The 24,302-nt window shown below is 42.4% G+C and overlaps 1 protein-coding gene across 3 annotated transcripts in view; it reads right to left on the reverse strand.

Annotated features, from left to right (window-relative positions):
• LOC126533834 (uncharacterized) overlaps nt 1-24,302 on the reverse strand; it is a 57,926-nt gene that overhangs the window by 17,154 nt on the left and 16,470 nt on the right. For 2 of the 3 annotated variants that reach the window (XM_055072425.1, XM_055072426.2), the window contains exons 4-7: nt 22,160-22,264; nt 16,786-16,925; nt 15,085-15,154; nt 3,780-3,866 (exon numbers count right to left, since the gene is read on the reverse strand). In XM_055072425.1, the coding sequence (XP_054928400.1) occupies nt 3,780-3,866; nt 15,085-15,154; nt 16,786-16,925; nt 22,160-22,264 (402 nt within the window). The remainder of the gene's footprint in view (nt 1-3,779; nt 3,867-15,084; nt 15,155-16,785; nt 16,926-22,159; nt 22,265-24,302) is intronic. The other variant, XM_055072427.1, reaches the window with a different exon arrangement.

A 24,302-nucleotide genomic window follows, 5' to 3' on the forward strand; every position in this document is an offset into this window, starting at 1 on the left:
ATTCTGCTAAAATGTGTTATAAAATAAATATGTTTGGCAACCAATATTCTGACAGATGTGCAACAGAGAGGTGCTATAAAAAGAAGATGTGCAGAAGAAGAAAATGAAGGTGTGTTCTCGATCCTTCGGTAACGAAAGTTATGCGTACCGTGTGCCGACCATCGCTTGTTGACTTGAGCTTTCTAGCGCTTCTAAATCTCGCCAGCAGGCTCTTTGAAGACGCCAAGCATCGCGCACTGTATTACTCGAGAAAATGAAGTTGCTGTTGCAGAGTGCAGTTAATCGTTTTTCAGCTTTCTGGAATCGGCGAGCCGCATTTGCACAGTCAATTCGGAAGCTATTTCAACGCGTTGCGTGTGTGGTTGATTTTGGCATATTCGGGGCCACTATCACTATGTCATTTTATTGAGCTCTCCAAGTTAAAGAGCCTTCCTGTCGACCTATTCAACAATTCCTTATCTTGAAAAGCTTGACAACCGTGTGTGCGGTACGCAATGCTTAAAAAATGGCACGACGAAAACCTCAGGAGCACGAAAACAAGCAAATTGTGTTTCTTTAGAGCTTCGATAGTTACTTGGATTACAATTACTCTGGTTCAGTGCACCGCATGGCTGATGAATACACATTTGATTGCTGTCACCTCAGTCACACCATTATAGATTTCAAGGTTAGGCGTGCAATAATAACACGTTGCACGCATGTTACATATCGACAATGTTCAGACTTGTCTCGCCTCTTATTTCAATCTCAGGCGGAGCTTCCGCAGTGCCTGCAGGCTCGTCACTGTTCAATGTTGCATCAATATTGAAGCTCAAAGCTTAGTACATACACAATAAGCAGTTTCCCAATTGCAAAAGCTTGTTGAGACCTCTCAGGTAAACGCGAAAACTTGTCCCTCTTAGCCTAAAGACGTTCGCTGTGTACCTTCCTATGTATACATGATCCCACATGCCAGGATGTCGCCGGGTGATAGACTGCATTGTGATAGCAATATGGCTGCGCGCTCGATAAAATGGTCTGTAAGATATGTAATAGTGTGTAGCGCAAGTATGCGGGAAGCCAAGTGCGCGCCAGTTTTCTTTCTCCCAAAGACGCACGAATGAAATGGAGAAATCTATTAGGATTCACTCCCGCTTAACGAAAGCTTCATTTGAAATAGATTCCAGCATTTGCCTTGGATGTGCATTTTCTTTTAATTTAGGAGAGTAGAGTATAGCATTAATAGAAGAAATGAAGCACGCTCACGACCGTTACCAATGATGTTATCAATGCGAAGTGAAATATACAGGTACCTACTGGTCCAAAAAGGAATAAGCGCACTCTGGGCTTATTGCGCAATAGGTACGAGCGCTCAACGCTTGTAAAGAGGTGTATCGGCCTGACATGAGGTGGTCCCCCATCTGATAGGTGCTCTGTGATTCAACACTGGAAATTGCCATCATTCGAGTTTCCATGATAACCATAAGGAGGATTTTGTTATGCCGGCATGGCTTCACAGGATTTGCATGCCGTGGCTCCTCACCCAGGACAAGTCACTCCCAAAGAAAGCCGAGTTTTGGGCGTGATATGTCTTTGACTAGGATAATAATCGGTGAGTAACCAGCGGAATGTGGTTTTGAGCCCGCGTCCTTCCACAGCCGACGTGGACGCTCAACCACGCAGCCACGGGCCACATTTGGGATGTTAGTTGACGCTGAAATGCAGGTAATTGTTGTAGAAGTAACGAATTTCAGAGCTCCGCGAACATCAAGTTATTCGAATGTGAATTAAATAAAATTGGCAAGTATGGTGTATATGAAAGTTAAATGCAGATGCATATTTTTACCACAGAAATATTTACTCCGGTATAATTAGGCACTGCGCCTGTGCAGACAGGTAGATTAAAGACAGCTTAGTGTATTATATACAAAAGATCACTTTTAAATCCAAGACCGCTAATTCATTCCTAAAGAAAGCTATAAAATATTTTTTCGACCGCATTTACAGCCTGGGGGCAAAGAAGCTCGCCAAAGATGATTGGCTGGCGTGTGATCAGCTCCCGAAAAGATGCGGATATTTCGTTAGGGAAAAGTTGGTGGGAAAGAAAAGAAAATAGCTGGGAAAGACTTGTATGCCACGGACACATGTGAAATGGTCCAATGCAAAAAAAAAAAAAAAATGTGTGGCGTTAACATAAAAAACTGCTACGAGGCTATAGACAGCCGAAAACATTAAATTACAAAATACAAGCAAACGTTACAAGTTGTGATGTAGGGTTTCGAATCAAAACCTAAAACAAGGTTTGTATTAGCTGATTTGTTTCTCCATTCTTCCCCAAATATCTGTCGTTATTTTTGGAAATTTCCGATACCTTGTCTATCAGAGAGAAATAGCAGCAATACTTTACTGTAGTTTGTTGCGAAGTACTTTCGTGCCAATACTTAGTGTTCAATATTGGACTCATATCTAGAGCTTCAAGTATGTGTTCCCGCCTAGCAAGTAAGTGTAGGTTCATAAATATTCAAGGATAAAAATCTCGATCTCCGCAAACCTGGTTGCACAACTTCCTCAAAGCAACTTGCAAATGGAGCATCGTTGGTCCCGCCCATGTAAAATGCATCACTTTCTAAATAAATTTCTTGGAGTTAGTTGGAACACCCGGCACGTGATCAAACACTAGCATTTTATAAAGAAAACTGATATTTGTTTGGACTCTTTTCTGCTTCCTTTCTCCGAATGAAAATATAGTTAGTGCCTGGTCACCGATTATTCGTGTTCATTCCATTGATGTCAGCAAGACGCCAGTCTGATTAATCAATAGGAAGCTAAATTGAAAGACTTGCGAACGAGGTGCCTCTCGTAATGTTTTGTCTCTGGTCTCAATTCAGCACATCACATGAAAGCAAGAAGTGTTTGTTCAGGGCGCACGACTTATTCGACAAAGCCTGCGCATATTAGGGCATGAAAAGTTACTGTTGTTGCTTTATAATGGAAAACACTGGCGCATATACAGTGCTACACGTTTAACACAGTTCTTGCATTTTCATGTGCTGGACCTTCCTAAAGGGCCCCGCACCTAATTTATGCGCCACGGAAACGCAAGTTCTGAGCCTAGAAATCTATGTGATGATTGTGTCAAGCTATAAAAAAACATGTGCGTCGCGAACGCGACTAAAAACTATTAAAACCTATGCGCTTTCATGTCCTATGAGCAACTCTCCTGCCAGCGAAATGACTTCACACGCACTATGTTCGCACATCGCCCATGTAGCACTGAAATAACCAGAAGCCGTGCGAATCATTCGGAGATACCTGCGAAACACAAAGCGCCGAGAAATAGCTCTGATAATGCAGCCCATGCTGAGACAAAAAAAAAGGGGGGGGGGATGCGAAGATCAGGCGGCAGCTGAGGGAACGGGGTTTTGATTAAGTGCGTAGCAGGCTCGAAATGCAGGTGAAGGCAGTAAAAATGTCTTTGACTTGCATTAACCGAGGCAACAAGAGAATGCGTCGGCTACTTAAGATGAAAGAAGGGTGTCAGGTGGCGGCGCCAGCACTCCCTGATTTAATTTTATCGCAACATACTAATCACATTTTGTAAAACACATTGCGGTATGACGCTTCCAGGAACGTGTAATGCGCCTACAATTGCTTACGTGGTCTGATGAGAGTCGCTTTGAATATTTCACTGTGAAAAGGAATTATGACTTTGAACATATGTGAACCGTAAAGCAGCCCACAGTGTCAAAGATTTGTGCACAGTATAAGCGACAGCGCACTCTATAAGCGATGTCTCTTACCGCAGCCACACTTGCACTCCCCGTTCCTTATATGAAGACATGACCGCGTTGTACTATTGCGGCAACGTGTCACGCACGAAGGGTGACCTGAAAAATGTGTTTAAAAAAACACTGCAATGAGTGACATTTTCCCATTTTGTGAAAATATTACGATTTCATTTTCAAGAAGACACTTATTTACCCGCTTTATGGCTTGCACACTTTTACTACAATTATCTACTCGTTTACTCCTTGATTATTGAAGCAATGGCCTTGCTTAATTGAACAGTGACAGTATAGATTGTTAAAGTTCAGAAAACAAATTGTAGTCTGGCCTTTACGGAACTATAAGAACCAATGTGAGATCCCTAATATATTGCAAAAAAAAGTGCTCCCAGAAACATTTTGGTAGTGCTTTCGGTTTCGCTACGCGCAAGATAAATAAATACTGCTAGCTCAAACACTGCTACATACTATTTTCTTGCGAACTTTAGATATCATGGGAGGCTGAAAAATATTGAGTTTGCTGCCTAAGCATAGCAGTCCGGGTAATCTTTTAATAGTGATATAGAAATTTGTCCCTGAATGAGGAATGCAAACGAGGGTAAATACGTCCGCAGTCTGATAAATGTTTACGAAAATTTTTCTCTAGATCACCTTGTTGCATTCGCTACACACTTGGTCATGTAACTGATAGCCAAGCAAGTCTTGTATATACAGAAAATATTATTGAAACAGTGGCGTGTCCTTACGTACAAGTTGCTTAGCAACCGCTATATAAAAAGAAATTATTGTTAAAACAGGTCTCAATAAAATTATTATTTAGAGTTAACGCACCAGCGTGTAATCACTTTATGCTATAATTGCCCTCAGGAAAAGGTTTAGAAGATGACTAATCCTTCTTGAACAAAGATTTGTCATATCCTACTACGCACGCTTATATCGCATTCCGTTTCTCTACCACGGGTGCGCTTTAAAACCACGGCGCTGCAGTTTTTGCTTTTCTTTTCTTCTTCTCCGCCCTTAAACTGGCTCTCTTAACTATACTACACGCAGAGACAAAGCAACAGCGCGCGCATGCGATCCCATAGATGAGATGAATATATATATATATATACATATAGAAAACTATCAGTCATAGCTCTCGTAGTATAGCCCTCTGGGCCGTTTCCTTCTTTTTTTTCGAAAGTAGTCCTATTAGGGTTATTATAATTACACGAAGGTATTTCGCCCTCATCAGCAGCAGTCCTTGGTATAATTATTCTGGCGGCTAGCTTCCCACGCTATGCGTGCCGCCATCGCACCTGGTTAAGCTTTTCCTAGACGCTAGAGGTACGCTTTGTCCGCGCAACCTTGAGCGATCGGAAAGCGCGTTTCCCCCTCTTGGCCGGCGGAGAAGGGATGCTTCGTTCCGGCCGCGAAGCTCTCCACATCTCTGTAAGGTGCCTTGGGGTGGTCCCGTGCTGAAGATTCCCTCTCGGTGAGCGCATATTTCCCCCTCATCTTTTAAGAGGTTCAATACATACAACCATTTGTCTCGCAAACCAGATTTTTTTTCATGGGAATTTTCCACGTCTCAGTAATTTCTCTCGTCGTATTCGAGTGCTGATTGCCGTGTTATAGTTTGTTTACGAAGCTTTCCCTCAAGTCTAAATATTTTAAGGCAGTTTGTCGTGTGCATATCATGGCCACGCACGCTTATATCGCCTTCCGTTTCTCTACAACGGTTGCGCTTTAAAACCACGACGCGGCAAGTTTGTTTCAGAGACTATCCTTTCCTTCCCACTTCTCCGCCCTTAAACTGGCTCTCTCAACTACTACACGCAGAGACAAAGCAACAGCGCGCGCATTAGATCCCATAGATGAGATGAATATTTACAATTATTATTAGGGTTATAATTATATACGAGTGCTGATTGCCGTGCTATCGTTTGCTAACGAAACTTTCCCTCAAGTCTAAATATTTTAAGGCAGTTTGTCGTGTGCGTATCATGGCCACGCACGCTTATATCGCCTTCCGTTTCTCTACCACGGTTGCGCTTTAAAACCACGACGCTGCAAGTTTGCTTCAGAGACTATCCTTTCCTTCCCACTTCTCCGCCCTTAAACTGGCTCTCTCAACTACTACACGCAGAGACAAAGCAACAGCGCGCGCATTAGATCCCATAGATGAGATGAATATTTACAATTATTATTAGGGTTATAATTATATTCGAGTGCTGATTGCCGTGCTATCGTTTGCTAACGAAGCTTTCCCTCAAGTCTAAATATTTTAAGGCAGTTTGTCGTGTGCGTATCATGGCCACGCACGCTTATATCGCCTTCCGTTTCTCTACCACGGGATGCGCTTTAAAACCACGGCGCTGTAATTTTGCTTCAGAGACTTTCCTTCCCTCCCTTCTTCTCCACCCTTAAACTGGCTCCCTTAACTACTACACACAGAACAAAGCAACAGCGCGCGCATTAGATCCCATAGATGAGATGAATATTTACAATTAGTATTAGGGTTATAATTATATTCGAGTGCTGATTGGTGTGCTATCGTTTGTTACCGAAGCTTTCCCTCAAGTCTAAATATTTTAAGGCAGTTGTCGTGTGCGTATCATGGCTACGCACGCTTATATCGCATTCCGTTTCTCTACCACGGGTGCGCTTTAAAACCACGGCGCTGCAGTTTTTGCTTTTCTTTTCTTCTTCTCCGCCCTTAAACTGGCTCTCTTAACTATACTACACGCAGAGACAAAGCAACAGCGCGCGCATGCGATCCCATAGATGAGATGAATATATATATATATATACATATAGAAAACTATCAGTCATAGCTCTCGTAGTATAGCCCTCTGGGCCGTTTCCTTCTTTTTTTTTTTTTTCGAAAGTAGTCCTATTAGGGTTATTATAATTACACGAAGGTATTTCGCCCTCATCAGCAGCAGTCCTTGGTATAATTATTCTGGCGGCTAGCTTCCCACGCTATGCGTGCCGCCATCGCACCTGGTTAAGCTTTTCCTAGACGCTAGAGGTACGCTTTGTCCGCGCAACCTTGAGCGATCGGAAAGCGCGTTTCCCCCTCTTGGCCGGCGGAGAAGGGATGCTTCGTTCCGGCCGCGAAGCTCTCCACATCTCTGTAAGGTGCCTTGGGGTGGTCCCGTGCTGAAGATGCCCTCTCGGTGAGCGCATATTTCCCCCTCATCTTTTAAGAGGTTCAATAGATACAACCATTTGTCTCGCAAACCAGATTTTTTTTCATGGGAATTTTCCACGTCTCAGTAATTTCTCTCGTCGTATTCGAGTGCTGATTGCCGTGTTATAGTTTGTTTACGAAGCTTTCCCTCAAGTCTAAATATCTTAAGGCAGTTTTCCTAGCCTCTAAAGCCGCTCGAGTTCGCTCTTCTCCTCGAGCGGCCATTTTTCCTAGAAAGTATGCCTTCCAACTACTATCGCGGACAACATGAGTCTCTTTCCACGTAAGTGCGAGGCTTGGAGCAGGAGCTGTCGCGCTTGAAAGTAGCCTGGGGCCTGACGAACCAACCGACTGAGCTATCTTTCCGGGCAACATCGAAGGGTCACGAGTTCAAATCACCTGTTATGTTCCTTTTTTTTTTTTTCGCCCCATTTCTTTTTTGTTTCTTTCTTTTAATGCCTTGTCCTTTATTTTATCACTGTACGGGAACCCTCCTTAAAAAAAAAAAAAAAAAAAAAAAAGAACGATATGTATCTTCAAATATGTATGGCCTCACACTCACATGTGCAGGTCATAACTACCAGGTTCTGTAGCCGAGTGCCATCCATGCGGTATAACCGAGCTCAGATTAGTCCACCTTGACTGACCAAATAGGGCACCACTGTAGGTTAAATGAGGCGTACAACTCCTGCGGGACCCGCCGTGGTTGCTCAGTGGTTATGGTGTTAGACTGCTGAGCACGAGGTCGCGGGATCGGACCCCGACCACGGCGGTCGCATTTCGATGGGGGCGAAATGCGAAAACACCCGTGTACTTAGAATTAGGTGCACGTTAAAGAACCCCAGGTGGTCGAAATTTTCGGAGTCCTCCACTACGGCGTGCATAATCAGAAAGTGGTTTTGTCACGTACGACCCCATAAATTAAATTTTAATTTAACTCCTACGGGGACGGTAGAGTATCCGTCTCCAGTGCAAGAGGACCGTGATTCAAATCACGGTGCTGCGCTATTCTCCACCGGAAAAAAAAAAAAAAAACCGTGTGTTGAGAAAATTGCACAAACAGGCCTGGAGTGCGGCCTGATCCCGGTGACCAGAACCGGTGACGCACTCTCTCACCAGAGCAGGATTGGCCACCCTGGTGCAGTACTTGGCCACAACCTCCTATATGAATACAACAATCGAACCCCGGCCCTCAGTCCCCAGCAGCCGCGAAGCAACTGACCACGGCGGCGGTCAGATCTGTGACGCTGCAGAGGGTGCTAAGAATACCTGGCTCCGGACAGGCCGCCATTGGAATCTGAACCTGGCAACGTTTAACGTTAGAACGCTATCTAGTGAGGCGAGTCTAGCAGTGTTATTGGAGGAATTAGAGGGTAGTAAATGGGATATAATAGGGCTCAGTGAGGTTAGGAGGACAAAAGAAGCATATACAGAGCTAAAAAGCGGGCATGTACTGTGTTACCGGGGCTTAGCGGAGAGACGAGAACTAGGAGTCGGATTCCTGATTAATAAGGAAATAGCTGGTAACATACAGGAATTCTATAGCATTAACGAGAGGGTGGCATGTCTTGTTGTGAAACTTAATAAGAGGTACAAAATGAAGATTGTACAGGTCTACGCTCCTACATCTAGTCATGATGACCAGGAAGTCGAAAGCTTTTATGAAGACGTAGAATCGGCGATGAGTAAAGTCAAAACAAAATACACTATACTGATGGGCGACTTCAATGCCAGGGTAGGCAAGAAGCAGGCTGGAGACAAGTCAGTGGGGGAATATGGCATAGGCTCTAGGAATAGCAGAGGAGAATTATTAGTAGAGTTTGCAGAACAGAATAATATGCGGATAATGAATACCTTTTTCCGCAAGCGGGTTAGCCGAAAGTGGACGTGGAGGAGCCCGAATGGTGAGACTAGAAATGAAATCGACTTCATACTCTGCGCGAACCCTGGCATCATTCAAGATGTAGACGTGCTCGGCAAGGTACGCTGCAGTGACCACAGGATGGTAAGAACTCGAATTAGCCTAGACTTGAGGAGGGAACGAAAGAAACTGGTACACAAGAAGCCAATCAATGAGTTAGCGGTAAGAGGGAAACTAGAGGAATTCCGGATCAAACTACAGAACAGGTATTCGGCTTTAACTCAGGAAGAGGACCTTAGTGTTGAAGCAATGAACGACAACCTCATGGGCATCATTAAGGACTGCGCAATAGAAGTCGGTGGTAACGCCGTTAGACAGGAAACCAGTAAGCTATCGCAGGAGACGAAAGATCTGATCAAGAAACGCCAATGTATGAAAGCCTCTAATCCTACAGCTAGAATAGAACTGGCAGAACTTTCTAAGTTAATCAACAAGCGTAAGACAGCGGACATCAGGAACTATAATATGGATAGAATTGAACAGGCTCTCAGGAACGGAGGAAGCCTAAAAACAGTGAAGAAGAAACTAGGAATAGGCAAGAACCAGATATGTGCGTTAAGAGACAAAGCCGGCAATATCGTTACTAATATGGATGAGATAGTTCAAGTGGCTGAGGAGTTCTATAGAGATTTATACAGTACCAGTGGCACCCACGACGATAGTGGAAGAGAGAATAGCCTAGAGGAATTCGAAATCTCACAGGTAACGCCAGAAGAAGTAAAGAAAGCCTTAGGAGCTATGCAAAGGGGGAAGGCAGCTGGGGAGGATCAGGTAACAGCAGATTTGTTGAAGGATGGTGGTCAGATTGTTCTAGAGAAACTGGCCACCCTGTATACGCAATGCCTCATAACCTCGAGCGTACCGGAATCTTGGAAGAACGCAAACATAATCCTAATCCATAAGAAAGGGGACGCCAAAGACTTGAAAAATTATAGACCGATCAGCTTACTGTCCGTTGCCTACAAAGTATTTACTAAGGTAATCGCAAATAGAATCAGGAACACCTTAGACTTCTGTCAACCAAAGGACCAGGCAGGATTCCGTAAAGGCTACTCAACAATAGACCATATTCACACTATCAATCAAGTGATAGAGAAATGTGCAGAATATAACCAACCCTTATATATAGCTTTCATTGATTACGAGAAAGCGTTTGATTCAGTCGAAACCTCAGCAGTCATGGAGGCATTACGGAATCAGGGTGTAGATGAGCCATATGTAAAAATACTGGAAGATATCTATAGCGGCTCCACAGCCACCGTAGTCCTCCACAAAGAAAGCAACAAAATCCCTATAAAGAAAGGCGTCAGACAGGGAGATACGATATCTCCAATGCTATTCACAGCATGTTTACAGGAGGTATTCAGAGGCCTGGAGTGGGAAGAATTGGGGATAAAAGTTGATGGAGAATACCTTAGCAACTTGCGATTCGCTGATGATATTGCCTTGCTTAGTAACTCAGGAGACCAATTGCAATGCATGCTCACTGACCTGGAGAGGCAAAGCGGAAGGGTGGGTCTGAAAATTAATCTGCAGAAAACTAAAGTACTGTTTAACAGTCTCGGAAGAGAACAGCAGTTTACGATAGGTAGCGAAACACTGGAAGTGGTAAGGGAATACATCTACTTAGGGCAGGTAGTGACCACGGATCCGGATCATGAGACTGAAATAACCAGAAGAATAAGAATGGGTTGGGGTGCGTTTGGCAGGCATTCTCAAATCATGAACAGTAGGTTGCCACTATCCCTCAAAAGGAAAGTGTACAACAGCTGTGTGTTACCAGTACTCACATATGGGGCAGAAACCTGGAGGCTTACGAAAAGGGTTCTGCTGAAATTGAGGACGACGCAACGAGCTATGGAAAGAAGAATGATGGGTGTAACGCTAAGGGATAAGAAAAGAGCAGATTGGGTGAGGCAACAAACGCGGGTAAACGACATCTTAGTTGAAATCAAGAAAAAGAAATGGGCATGGGCCGGACATGTAATGAGGAGGGAAGATAACCGATGGTCACTAAGAGCTACGGACTGGATTCCAAGGGAAGGGAAGCGTAGCAGGGGGCGGCAGAAAGTTAGGTGGGCAGATGACATTAAGACGTTTGCAGGGACAACATGGCCACAATTAGTACATGACCGGGGTAGTTGGAGAAGTATGGGAGAGGCCTTTGCCCTGCAGTGGGCGTAACTAGGCTGATGATGATGATGATGACTTAACAAAAAACGGAACCTGAAATTTTAAGCTCCTTTTACTAGAAGCCATTTGTTAAGAAAATTAACAAGGTATAAAGACATCGAGTAAATATTTTTATCGAGAAAAGTAACTACACTGTTCATGGCCATTGCATGAGCAAGTGACGCTGGATCTCGAAAAGAAGTAGAGTTTTGGTTGAGTAATCGAGCAGCTGGTAGGAATTCTGAAGAAAATAGGTATTCCACATTTTTGTATGGCCTGTAAACAGCAAAGGCCACGGCCACCATTTCATCAGATGTTAAAGATACAAGGTTTTAAAGGTAGCTGTATTGAATATAAAAGAGGGTGAAGTGGCAAACAGCCGTGGTCACTTCTTCTATGTTAGGCATATGAGGATAATCATAATAAGGACGTTGTATTTTGCTAGGAACACTGCGCCCTTATTGCGGGGAGTTTTCCTGGCACACCTCTAGGGCTCCGCGGATACGTGTCGCGAGATGATATCGGTCCATCTTGGTATATCGCTCAGGCCTGCCAGGCTACGCCACAAGCTGAGAAGATCGCACCAAAAATAGTGCAAGGCAAGATTATATATTTGTTCCGTGTTTGGCATAGTCCAACATCTTGTCAAGTCAAAGGAACCAGCGTGACTTCGTGAAAGGAGACCGGCGATGACAAATGCTTCTTCTTACCTGTTTTTTTTTTTTTGTATTGTACTCGTTCAATAAGTCGTGATGTTGTAGTTTAAATTATTTAGGACCACCTAGCCCAACCTTCTACCTTACTCAGTCTCATCAATTACTGTATTAAAAAATTATTTGCACACTTAAAAATTAATCACAAACCTAAACATAGCACGAACAGCACCATCGTGACAAATACGTGGTGACTGACCTCGTACAGGAGAAATACATCATAGCGATAATGTTGGCGCAATGAATCGATAAATTTTCATATATCTGGGTACTTTTATACAAGGTCATGGTGCGCACAGTCCAAGTAATTGTACATCTTTAAAGTGAGATTCGCTGGAATGACGAAAAAATACTTTCCATTCGGCCGCATTATCGAAAATATCAACGCCCAATGGGGTAATCTTCACCTCAAACAAAGAGAAGCGTTTCGAAAGGCCCCATAGTGCTCTGTGCGGCCCAAATCATTACCTAACCTAACCTCACTTTTCAACGCGAAACGTTTTTCTGTTGCGATTGCAAAATTACGGACATTGCAGATTCGTTTAAATCCTCGGAGCTGCCATGATCGCTGCCGTTCTGCGGTGAAAATATTACTGGTGCTCAGAAAAATATTTATCCTCAAACTTATCGTGCACAAAATTATTAATTCTCAATGCTCAAAGAGTACAATATTGCTTCAATGGTTCTCTAATTGTAAAGTACAGTGGCGTTGAGAGCGTAAATGAAATATTCCAGTACCTTGTCCAGATTTTGATATTGTTATCAGTATGTTTTTGTGAACACGTGTGTATCCGGCCTTTTATTTCAACCATAATGTTCCAATAATAATGAATGCGAGCTCTCTTCCTCCTTAGTGGAAGCTCAGAAGCTACTTACACTTCATTAATCATATTTTCTTTGAAACCGCGCTATCTGTCGCGAACCAAAAATGTTGTTTTCAAGGTAACTATCATCGTCAGCAGCAGCCTGGCTACGCCCAGTGCAGGGCAAAGGCCTCTCTCCGCACTTCTCCAACTACCCCGCTCATGTGGATTTTCTTTTCTGCTGACAAATTTTTATATGGGGTTTAACGTTCAAAAGCACTTTCTGATTTTGAGGCACGCCGTAGTGGAGGACTCCGGAAATTTCGACCACCTAGGGTTCTTTAACGTGCACATAAATCTAAGCACACGGGTATTTTTGCATTTCGCCCACAACGAAATGCGGCCGCCGTGGCCGGGATTCGATCCCGCGACCTTGTGCTCGGCAGCCCGACGCCATAGCCACTAAGCAACCACGGCGGGTCTCTTCTTATCCCTTAACGTTGCACCCATTATTCTTCTTTCCGCTGCTCATTGCGTCGTCCTCAATTTAAGTAGAACCCTTTTCGTAAGCCTCCAGGTTTCTGCCTGGAGTACTGGTAAGACACAGCTGTTATACACTTTTCTCTTGAGGGATAATGGCAACCTGCTCTTCATGATCTGAGAATACCTGGCAAAGGCAGCCCAGCTCATTCTTATTCTGATTATTTCAGTTTCATGATCTCGATCCGCGGTCACTACCTGTCCTGAGCAGATGTATTTCGTTACCACTTCCAGTGCCTCGCTACTTATCTTAAACTGCTGTTCTCTTCCGAGAGTCTTAAACATTACTTTAGTTTTCTGCAGATTAATTTTTAGACCCACCCTTCTGCTTTGCCTCTACAAGACAGTGAGCATGCATTGCAATTGGTCCCCTGAGTTACTAAGCAAGGAAATATCATCAGCGAATCGCAAGTTAGTAAGGTATTCTCCATTAACTCTTATCCCCAATTCTTCCCAATCCAGGTCTCTGAATTCCTCCTGTAAACACGCTGTGAATAGCATTGGAGAGATGGTATCTCCCTGCCTGACGCCCTGCTTTATTGGGGTTTTGTTGCTTTCCTTATGGAGGACTACGGTGGCTGTGTAGCCGCTATAAACATCTTTTAGTTTTTTACATGTGGCTCGCCTACACCCTGATTCCCTAATGCCTGCATGACTGCTGAGGTTTTGACTGAATCAAACGCTTTCTTGTAATCAATGAAAGCTATATATAAGGGTTGGGTATATTCCGCATATTTCTCTATCACTTAATTGAGAGTGCGAATATGGTCTATTGTTGAGTAGCCTTTACGAAATCCAGCCTGGCTCTTTGGTTGCGGCTTCAAAACGTATTTATAATATATCTCATTTCTATGCACAACTTAAAGCCATCGTTGAAGAAAATTTTAGTAAACATATCCTTACCTAGCAAAACTGTTTGATAATTTATAACACAGACCATTACGGTGAAAATTGCAGCACTTTAAATTATTTTTATACATATTCCTTCGCATTCAATATTTCTCAATTCTTTACAGCAAACTACACGAACTCTGGGCACGCTGCCGCACATACCGGTGTTGATCGGGGGTAGATTACGCAGCTCCTTATTCATCCTTGATTATACTGTCGCCATGGCTTTCTGCGTCTCCTCGCACGTTAGTGCGCTTACAGTATAGTGTGTTTTAACCTTGAAATAACATTCACCGTAAACCTAAATACAATTTAGCATGACGTTAACGCTGCTAACGACCGTGTATTATTATTTCCTCCATGTGATGGCACTAGATGAAAGATTGGCAACGGTCACTTCCAACAACTGTATTACCACCTTACGCTGTGCATATGAAAATGTGCTGTTATGGGACAACGGAGCTCTACGACACACACGACATTTCTTTGCCGTATACGTAACTGCTATAGCATTGTACTTGCTGCGCAATATTGACTGTATGTGGCAAGTCATCCCATTAAAAGAATAAGCAAATGTGTTCAATGTACATTATCTCAAATCTGATGCGCTGTGATCACAGGCTCTTAACAATGATCTATACCTTTATCGCGACAAACTAATGAACACGCAACTGCCGACAGCGGTCTTCGCATTACTGCGTGTACTGTGTAACAGCCTTGTTTAAATGTTATAGCACTCACGAAAGATTCCAATACATATGCTTACTATTACATAAGACAACTTTTATATGTATTCTACACTTTTCAAAACATGTCTAAATCTAGATTTCCAAACGGCCATTACTGAGTGTAGCGAATGCCATTTAATGATATCCTGAAACTGTTAATATTTAAGACTTTATCGCACCATTATATCAACACAATCTCTGATGAAACGCAATAGATTCTGCCACCTCACTAGAGAAACAAACAGATCTTCCATACAGTTTTAGTTTTATGACGACGACAAAAAACTGAATTACACTGCTGATGGCTTCAAGAACGATTTGATGAGCTGGGTTAGATTAGTGAGGTCAATTTCTTTGCAGATTAGAGGTATACTTACGACCTGTGTTGACAGCGGCTGCAGCGACAAAGAGGATAGACAATCCCAGCCATATTTCTTTCATGGCGACCTTCATAAAGACAATTATCAATTCTATAGCAAGTTCCTTAAGAAAAACATTTACACGTGGGCTTTTAAATTTGCAGAAAAAGAATAAATATTCAGCTACACAAGATAAACCCACATTTGCTGCTTCGTAATGACGTACGAATAAATTGGTTAGTATTCATAATTAAGTACTGATAAAATGCTTACACAGCCCAAATATTGTAGCACAAAATCAAATATTTCTCAAAAAAGCTTGATATGGCAAATACTTAAGCGCGTTACATTTGTTTTACATATTCGAGCATATATGTTTTACGGGACATGTACTATTTTATATTTGTCTTGGAAAACACAGCATGTACATGAGGTAATTTTAAGTTATTATTGAGCCAGCGCTGTCCCTTACCATTCAGAACCATCATTTCTATTGCTGGCTTTAGATTACAAGAATACAAGAGAATAGCCTGATCCACATAGCTTCAACGCTCGCACACTCCAAGCATATGAAACGCATTACCTGCCCACTTGCTTGCCTTACCTTGTGACGCAGCACTTTCCGGCGTTTTCTGCAATAGCCGATAGACGCCTACATCTCGGACTATTGTTTGTATTCTCTATCTGGTTCTGTCGTTTGGACATGCTGTTTTACCTGGCAGAGAAGCTTCTTTTTTCTTTCCTGTCTACGCTCTTGCTAGATTATATTGCGATCGATGATAGATAACATATTGTTAAGTCACAAAAGGGGAGTGTATGTTGATGCCACAAGAATCCTAATTTCAATTGTTTTGCAGATAAATGTAGTGTCCTCTTCTTTTTCGAGGAACATGTAGTCGATCATTACCGATAAATATAAAAGTTGGCCCAGAGGAACGGCATCGTATTCCATGAGGTCATGAACAGGTGGTATGAAAAATGGAAGGCGGCGTCACTACCTGCATGTTTTGTGTTTCTTTACCAGCCTGCCAAGCTTCCGCTCACTCTCAAAGGTAAATTTCTTCTGTTATCAAACTTTGTTATCAAAGCTACACCTATTTCTATCTTTAGCATCCCTTTAGGTTAGGACGGGAACGCGGACTGTAAATTCTATCTATCTATCTATCTATCTATCTATCTATCTATCTATCTATCTATCTATCTATCTATCTATCTATCTATCTATCTATCTATCTATCTATCTATCTATCTATCTATCTATCTATCTATCTATCTATCTATCTATCTATCTATCTATCTATCTATCTATCTATCTATCTATCAATCTATATAATCTATCTATCTAGAATGTGCGTGCATTCGCTCATTTCGCTGGAAATCACTATAAGCGCATAAATCAGATCCAATGCCGTGAAACGCTAGCTGAGAGATTTATTTTCTAACCAAACATGCAGATTTTCTTTGCGTTATATATAAAAGGTTACGCTAGAACGTGTGTGAAGCGCTCAAGAATTTTCTTGCATAAACACCTACATCGAAAATGACCGTATCTACAAACCTGAACATATACAAACGCAAGTCGGCTGTTTCGTTGGCTTTACAGTAAAATATTTCGTTTCTTTATTTTGACAGCGGCAGCTAGCCTGACGTGGCGAAAGCTTTCGGTCGCCATTAGCGTACACTTGCAAGACAAGAGGACAGAAATGACTGCGTGCTCACTGGGAAATTCAATCCAACACCGCCGCCCTTGGCACCTGCCTGATCGGTGCGAACAGTGGTGCAGCTAGGTGGAGTGAAGTCGAAGTCGAATATCGGAGTCAAGCAGGTTTCTGTAATGCCAGCAACGTGATGGGAATATGCTGAAATGAAAGAGAGAAAGCGCGGAAGTTTCTTTGCAATGCAGTGTTAATAGAGCTGGTTTGTCAGTAAGCCAACGAGCGGACAGTACTGCTAGCGGATTCACTAACAAGAGCATTAGACCCATGACTCTAGTTATACCGCACATTATCAATGAAAACGGGCTCGTACCGCAGCTTAACTAGTTAACCGTCGTTGTGGAAGGAGGCGGCAGAATCCCACAACTTCTTTCTAACCACTCCAATCTTAGGGGAAACTCTTCTGTGAACCGAGGTGCAAAGCCCTTTAGTTTGAAAGCGTTTTTGAGTATCGAAAAATTTGGAGTGACAATCTGTACCTTTTATGATAAATAAACGTCTTCGGCCTTCATTGGTCCTACCTATTTTGTGGCAACGATCTATTTTGGGACAGAATATTTTTTTTATTTTTCCCTAATAAGTTTTTAGATACAACCAAACACTGTGTCAGTATTATCAGTTGCCGGTTTATCTATGAAATGGAAAATATTGTTGCACTGGGTAAGATTATGAAGGTCATCGTTCTTTTAAACGAGTTGAATTGCACCTCTACATAGCGATGCTAATTAAGCACGACGGTTTTCTGGCAACGCATGCCAATCAGCAGTTTCAGAACCTAAAAATGTTTCAAGCACAGATACACCGTATTCGAAGATAATAAACCGTGAATTCAATGACTCTTGGAAAATTATAACCAGCGATTAATAAGAATATGTAAGAATAATTTCTAACAATATATATTATTAGTATATAGTAATATATATTAATAATACACAATACATTATAATAAATATATTTATTATACAATATATAATACAATTATAACAGCGAAATTAATGCTATTCTCGTTGTCTTGGTCACATTGATTGCTGGCTACATGGGATGTAATGGTCGAGTCGGAACTGTTTCTGTAGCGAGTAGTAGTAGCTGCCGCGGCAGAAAGAAATTCTAAGGATCGAGTGGGAGAAAGATCTTTTTAGTAGGGCCAGGGTTCAGTTCTATGTCCCCACTTAGGAAAAGGTAGTTATAGCAGTACAGTGTATGAAACTGATTGATTTAAAGTGCAGCCCTATTTTCATTGGTAATGAAAAGCCTGACATTTACACTAGTTACCAGTTCAACATTCATGGTATCGCTACGAAACATGTCGAATGCCTAGCTGTGATAGTTTCAACATATTTAACTTACAGTAAATATGGAAAATTGATAAGCGTCTAGGAAGGCTGCATGCCCAACTTGCTTAGAAAAATTTTCAAGAACGCTCCCCATAAAGTAAAGTTATTTTCTACAAATCTAGCTTGCACGCGCTTCTTCAGTAGAGTTCCACCAGTTGGGTTCCACATGCAAAAACCATGTCCATGAAATTTGAAGCTATCGAAAAATTGCGCCACTTGTTTATTTCATAACTCAAAGCAGCAACGCAAGCGTCACCGCCCTGAAGAGAGCGTTACTCTTGGAATCCCTGCAGGACCACCACTGGTTTCTTCCGGCTATCGCGGGCTGGCCAAAGAGGACGCAAAGAGACCGACTGGCGGATATACTTAAAACCGCTGGTGCAAGTACCTCATAGAAATTGTATTAGCGCAAGAATTTGCGAATTTCGCTGCCACACATTGTTTTCTGTTTGCAGTTTACTGCGCGCTTCGATTCTTTATAGTCTAGGTTGTTCGATGTCGTGTTATTTGCACCCCATACCATGTTAGTGACAACGCTGTAGAATTACCTATATCTGTTTGAAATTCAATAGTGACTAGACTACACGTCGCAGGTTTATGGTTGCAGGAGCATATCACTTTTTATTTCAGATTCCTGTTCTCTCACGTACTCTGTATTGTGTGACTGCTTCACGATAGAAACAAGTTTTTATCAAAGAATATCTTCTTGCATCAACGCCACTACAGCATCGGTGATGAGGTGGGGTACTCGTGCAGGGCCGGGGATCACCTTTAACCATAATAAGAAACGACGGGTACCCCTGTGACACTGGGCTTCGATCCGAGTAACTTACGCATGCTCAAGCATTTCGCCACCACTACAGTAAAGCCAAAGGCATTACAGGGTCCAGAACCCGACAGCGTCATTCCTGCAAGCGGCACCCTCTCGGGTGCCTTTGGGCGCCTGGTGTTCTTTCCTGCATGGTCGGTACGCAGCCAGTGCATTGTAGCTTTATGTAAAACTGGTAGAATCACTTCGCGTAATTGCAGTCAATCGTTACGTCACGTTCAGTAAAGGCCGATTCGATAACCTTTTGCTCGGTTGCTCTACAAGTGGAGTATAGATCTACGGTGCCTCATCCGTCACCATGTTATCATGTCCACCATAATATTCTTGTGAGGCAGCGCGTAATATATGCTGTAAAGGAAGTAAAACGTTTTCTTACATTGCGCCAAGATTGCTGATGCCCTAACAATTTACAGTTTCGAAAAGCCACTGCAGGAAAATTTTATCTCCTGCACTTGATTTTTGTTTTTGCGGCGTAAATAAGGGCGTTCTTGATTTTGCCATCAGTAAGGATGATGGCTATCGTTCACCCTCCCTCTTTAACACAGATGATGGAATGTGTGACTGAAGCTAATAAGTTTTTTTGCGATGTCCTATGACACTGCCTAACTTAACTGTGATTATTTGGGTTTTTCGTCAGCATAGATTGACTAAAGATACATTAAACTAGAACAATTACACTTCATAGGTACAGTATTAATAAAATAACAAACATACACGCTGGAGGCATCTCACCAAAAAAACTTTAATTTATTTTCTTAAGATAATGCATGTAGTCTTGCATTTCATCTATAAATGCCAACAAGGCCAAAAGCACAAAGATGCTCCTCACTGCTGGCAGTCCCAGCTATGCTCCTGCAAAGTGATTGATTAAGGTAACACATGTCATACGAGAGACACTAACAAAATGTTCACTATAAGTGCTAGTACTATAATAAATGTCTGAAATTGCATTAACTTGCAGTCACGTCAAAAGTGGTGATTAGCAGTAACACCACCATCCTTCTGCGGAAACAACATGGTATCTGAGGGTTACCTTGTTGCTGTACATGTGGGAACACTCTATAAGCACTCCTTATAAATTCATATGCCCAAAAATTGCATAAAGACCAAGTTTGAGCAGAAATTGTACAAGTGCGTGAGAACAAAAACAGGCTGTCAATGACGAACAATTCCTCATTCATTGGCTGGACTACCAACATATCAGCGCCTGGAAGCACTAGTTCTCGTCTTAGATGGGCACGGCCAAACAACATGATGACAATCCACTGCAGACTTAGGAAAATATTGAATCTGTAGAGTATAGGGCCGTCGTGCTCAGGGGCATGTCATACGTATACTATGTCTTTTATCAATTCCTGCAACAAGCGGGCTAAGGAAGGTTCGGATTCCAATATAGTGACGTTTCTGAAAAAGCAAGCAGATGGCAGGAATACCTTTGCGCAGTGCAGAAAAAGTATGAGCCTTTGACAAGGGTAGACAATTACCCGTTTATTCACACAATTCCAAGAAAAGGTTTGCCCGAAGTCAGCGCCTGAGCAACAATGCAGAAGCTTTTTCGTCGAAAAAAGATTTGTCGCTTGCCCCCCCCCCTCCCCCCCCCCTCCCCCATGCCGGGATATTTACCTCAACTAAAACGCAACGAATCACTGCAAATCTTACTGTATGTAACACTTATCTCGCTATTCCGGCGATAGTTCACATTCGGGGCGAAAAGTGCAGTTCTTCCATTGCATTTATTTACTAGAAATCGTGTCTGTGGCTAATGTCCCAGTGTACTCAAATAATCTACAACCGACACAATTTTCTGAATTTTCCTTTATGCGATTGCCCTTACCTATCATGCGGAATCGGTCAAAGATAGGCGGTTTCCACAGAATGTGTGATGCGGATTAAAAAATAGAAACTGCTTTAGCAGGAAGACCGCGTTACTAAGCACTGAAACCATTATTAACATCACCTGGAGTTCATTGAGAAATCAAGAAATTGCAGTTAGTGTTCCACAGTCGCAGTCGATGCAAGTGTAATGCATTCTTTCAAAGATTTGAGAACAATTACATGGGTGAACCCGTCAATGTGAGCTTCAAATAAATCAGGACAGGAACTTTGATGTTGTTTCTAAGGTTGAATTCATGTGTACCTTGAGAGATGCTTCTAGTGATGACGAAAATGCCAGGAAGCAAGAAAAACGTCTAGTGTTCATAGTTCTCTGGGACGTATACACAAAATTGATGCCGTCAAACCAGTTCTTTACAAATAGATATTTAGGGCCGGGACGCGTCCTTCATTCTGTCCTGTATTTTGTCATTTCTTTCTTTCTATTTCTTTGTCTGCACATATTCCATCTTTCGTTCTATTTGGAATGTTCCTAATACCACTCGCCCTGTCACCAAACTGGCATACCCTCCTCCGATAAGTATTTCAGCCCATGACCAATCCTTCCTTTCTTAATACTACAATAGCTTTAAAAAAATTTACGGTCCAATCTAGCTGAACATTGTTGTAAAGAAACGTAAAAGCTATAACTAACAACCATGTCAAACATAATTAGGCAATAGAAACGTTGTTCGTCTTGTAAAAACTACGTTAATAAAAAGATACGAAAAAAGATGAAGCAGCACAGTCATGGTTATCCCTATGTCATAAGCCTATATTGTACAACGTTGCAGGGCATAACGTAGCAGAACTTGGGAACACCAAGTTATATTTAAATATAACGTGAAGTTAACAGCGTCATCGTCGTTGTGTACACCTATGGCGAAGCACATCTAACATGCCATTCGCTAAATTTTTGTATTCGCAATCCTGCGCGCAATACATGAGCAGGTTAGCAAGTGAAACACCCGTACGAAGATTACTGATGAATAGAAATTTTGTGGACAGTTGACGCTATTGAGCAATCCATTTTATCTTGCTTCAAATAATGTCTTGTGAGAAGTACTTCACATGCACCTGCAGCTGTAAAGCTTTTTAGACCGTGCAGTTTTGCAATTTTTGTAAAGCAATCTGTGTAACATTTTTCTTGTGAGCATCTCGCTTTATTAAGAAGATGTTGCCAAATCTGCCGAGTAACGTTTCTCGATTTTCGCCGTAATTTTACTACAATATTGCGCTTATATGAGTCAGCGCATCGTACCATACGCCTAGTGATCATTTTATTACTTCATTATGTACTCCAAAACGTATCTATTCCTACAGTTCGTGCGAAACATACTCACCACATCTGCATATGCAAGCGCCGTCTTTAAAGTCACACGAGATCCTCTGCCACCATGAGCAGAAACCCCACTTCCAAGGCGTCGAACAGCCGTCGCTTTTCTTTACTAAATGAAACGAAGGCATGGTTCAAGATAAGCATCAAAAAACAAATATCGACCGAGTATGTTCAAGTTTCACCCTGACCAAATGGGCTACCATTACCCACAGCTTATACAGCGCGTATCCTAGAGGCGCCCAATAAGGAGCCCAATTTCTGTGCAGTTATTGTATGAGAACGTACAGAGGGAAACTAGAGAAATGGATTGGAGTAGAAGCGCTCGTAGGTACTATTTCGTGCTCATAGAATCACATATATAACAAAGTTGTATCATTGTTACTATTGCGTAGGAAACTCCAGCGTGGCTACACCGCCTGCTTGGCGACTTCTGTGCAGGTCATGGTCTGTTGCACTTGGACATAACTTGGAATATAACAAATAGATGTGAGTAACCCCTCTAAATTATTGTGCGGCGAAATTTTTCCAAGATGTTACCAAAATAATCATATAGTGGTAACCGTTTTCATAATTGCTCAACACTAAGAAGGCAAATAGGGCATGCGGCTTGGGCGATGGGACGTTGTCAGATTTAGTTAATACAATTTCAAATGAGCATTTTTTTAATTATTGTATCTAATTAGGGCGCAACTACTCTCAGTGTTGAATGTACAGCCAATATATTTAGCATTGTGTGCATATTGACCAGGTACACAAATACCACCTGATTAGACAAGCCATGAATGGTAGGAATGCTTTGGTGAAGTCACATCTTTGTGCCCCACATCGGCTTGGTGCTGAAATAACCTTGTTTTGCGTACCGATTTGGTTGTGAGGCATGTCGTGGTGGAAGACGGAAGTATAGAGTCCCACAATGCGAAATATAGTGCTTGTGAGCGTTCACCATGTGGACCTTGATTTAGTGGCGGGGAGTCGGTAGACCCCCTTCACGTGAACGGTGGGGACGAAGGTGGCATGGGTGGATGGGTCATGATCAGACGAGGCTAGGACATAATGGTACGCCTGGCACAGTCTCACCTCGGACGACCAACAGCAGGCAGAGGGCGGCAACAGTTCGCGGTTCGAATGCAGCAGACCGTGCTCTGCAGAGAAATCGCCACGCAGGTGGCTTGCCGGGCAAGAGTTGGTATTCGGGATCAGCACCCCACGAGTTCTTGCGGCATGGCGCTTCTGGCTTCCGTGTTCGTTCACGAGCTCCTTCTGGCTAGGATAGGATAGGATATCCTTCTTGCAGCATTTTTTTCTTGCTATTCATTCTTCGCTTGTTATTTAGCTGTTGGCCGAAGGTATTCTTTCGTCATTTCCGGTCGTATTTTTCTTTCACTTCCGTTCGCCAGATACGCCAGCATCATTGCATGTTTGTCTTCTTCGCCGCCTTCGCGTCATTTCGCCGACGCACCGCATAGTATTATAAAGACAGTGCACCATGATACCGTGCACAAAATAACAAAAGCGCCTCTTCCCTTTTTAAAGCATTTTTTTCAAAAAAGAATAATTGGGCCAAATGCGTGCGAGAAAGGAAACGAAATGTTTTCAGCAGAAAGCACCTGCTCACTTAACCGTACACTGAGACAGAAATGGTTGCACAATGACAATAAGCCAGTCAACAGAAGTAAGCAAACAAATGAGTCATTTAGCATTCAATCATCGCATCCTGGCGTCTTCCAGTTGATGAACGAGATAAATCTTCGTATGGCTTCAGGATATTATTATCAAACAGTTTTCTTATCTATATCCAGTGCAACAAATAATATTTGTCACTCTAAACCATGATATGCCATGGTTTAGAGGACGCAAATGTGTTCCGATACTGCCGAAAGGATAAACCTGATACAGCACTACTGGGAAAAAATGTTATACAATGTGGGCCTTCTTAGTAAATAACAAACAAAGGCTTCGAAGTCAAAATTAACGGCCACCAAAAAACAAGAAGGTAGTGTTTATAACTGCACTTCTGAATACAAATTGGAAAAGAACACCTTTATTTTGGAAATTTACGTCGTGGATAAAGCATGACTTCACGCATGCAGCTGCAGCCACCAGTGAGAAACTTCACTGATCTTAGTATAGTAGCTGCATGGATTTAT

The sequence above is a fragment of the Dermacentor andersoni genome, chromosome 7 (assembly GCF_023375885.2).
Source record: "Dermacentor andersoni chromosome 7, qqDerAnde1_hic_scaffold, whole genome shotgun sequence".
In the NCBI taxonomy this organism is placed as follows: domain Eukaryota; kingdom Metazoa; phylum Arthropoda; class Arachnida; order Ixodida; family Ixodidae; genus Dermacentor; species Dermacentor andersoni.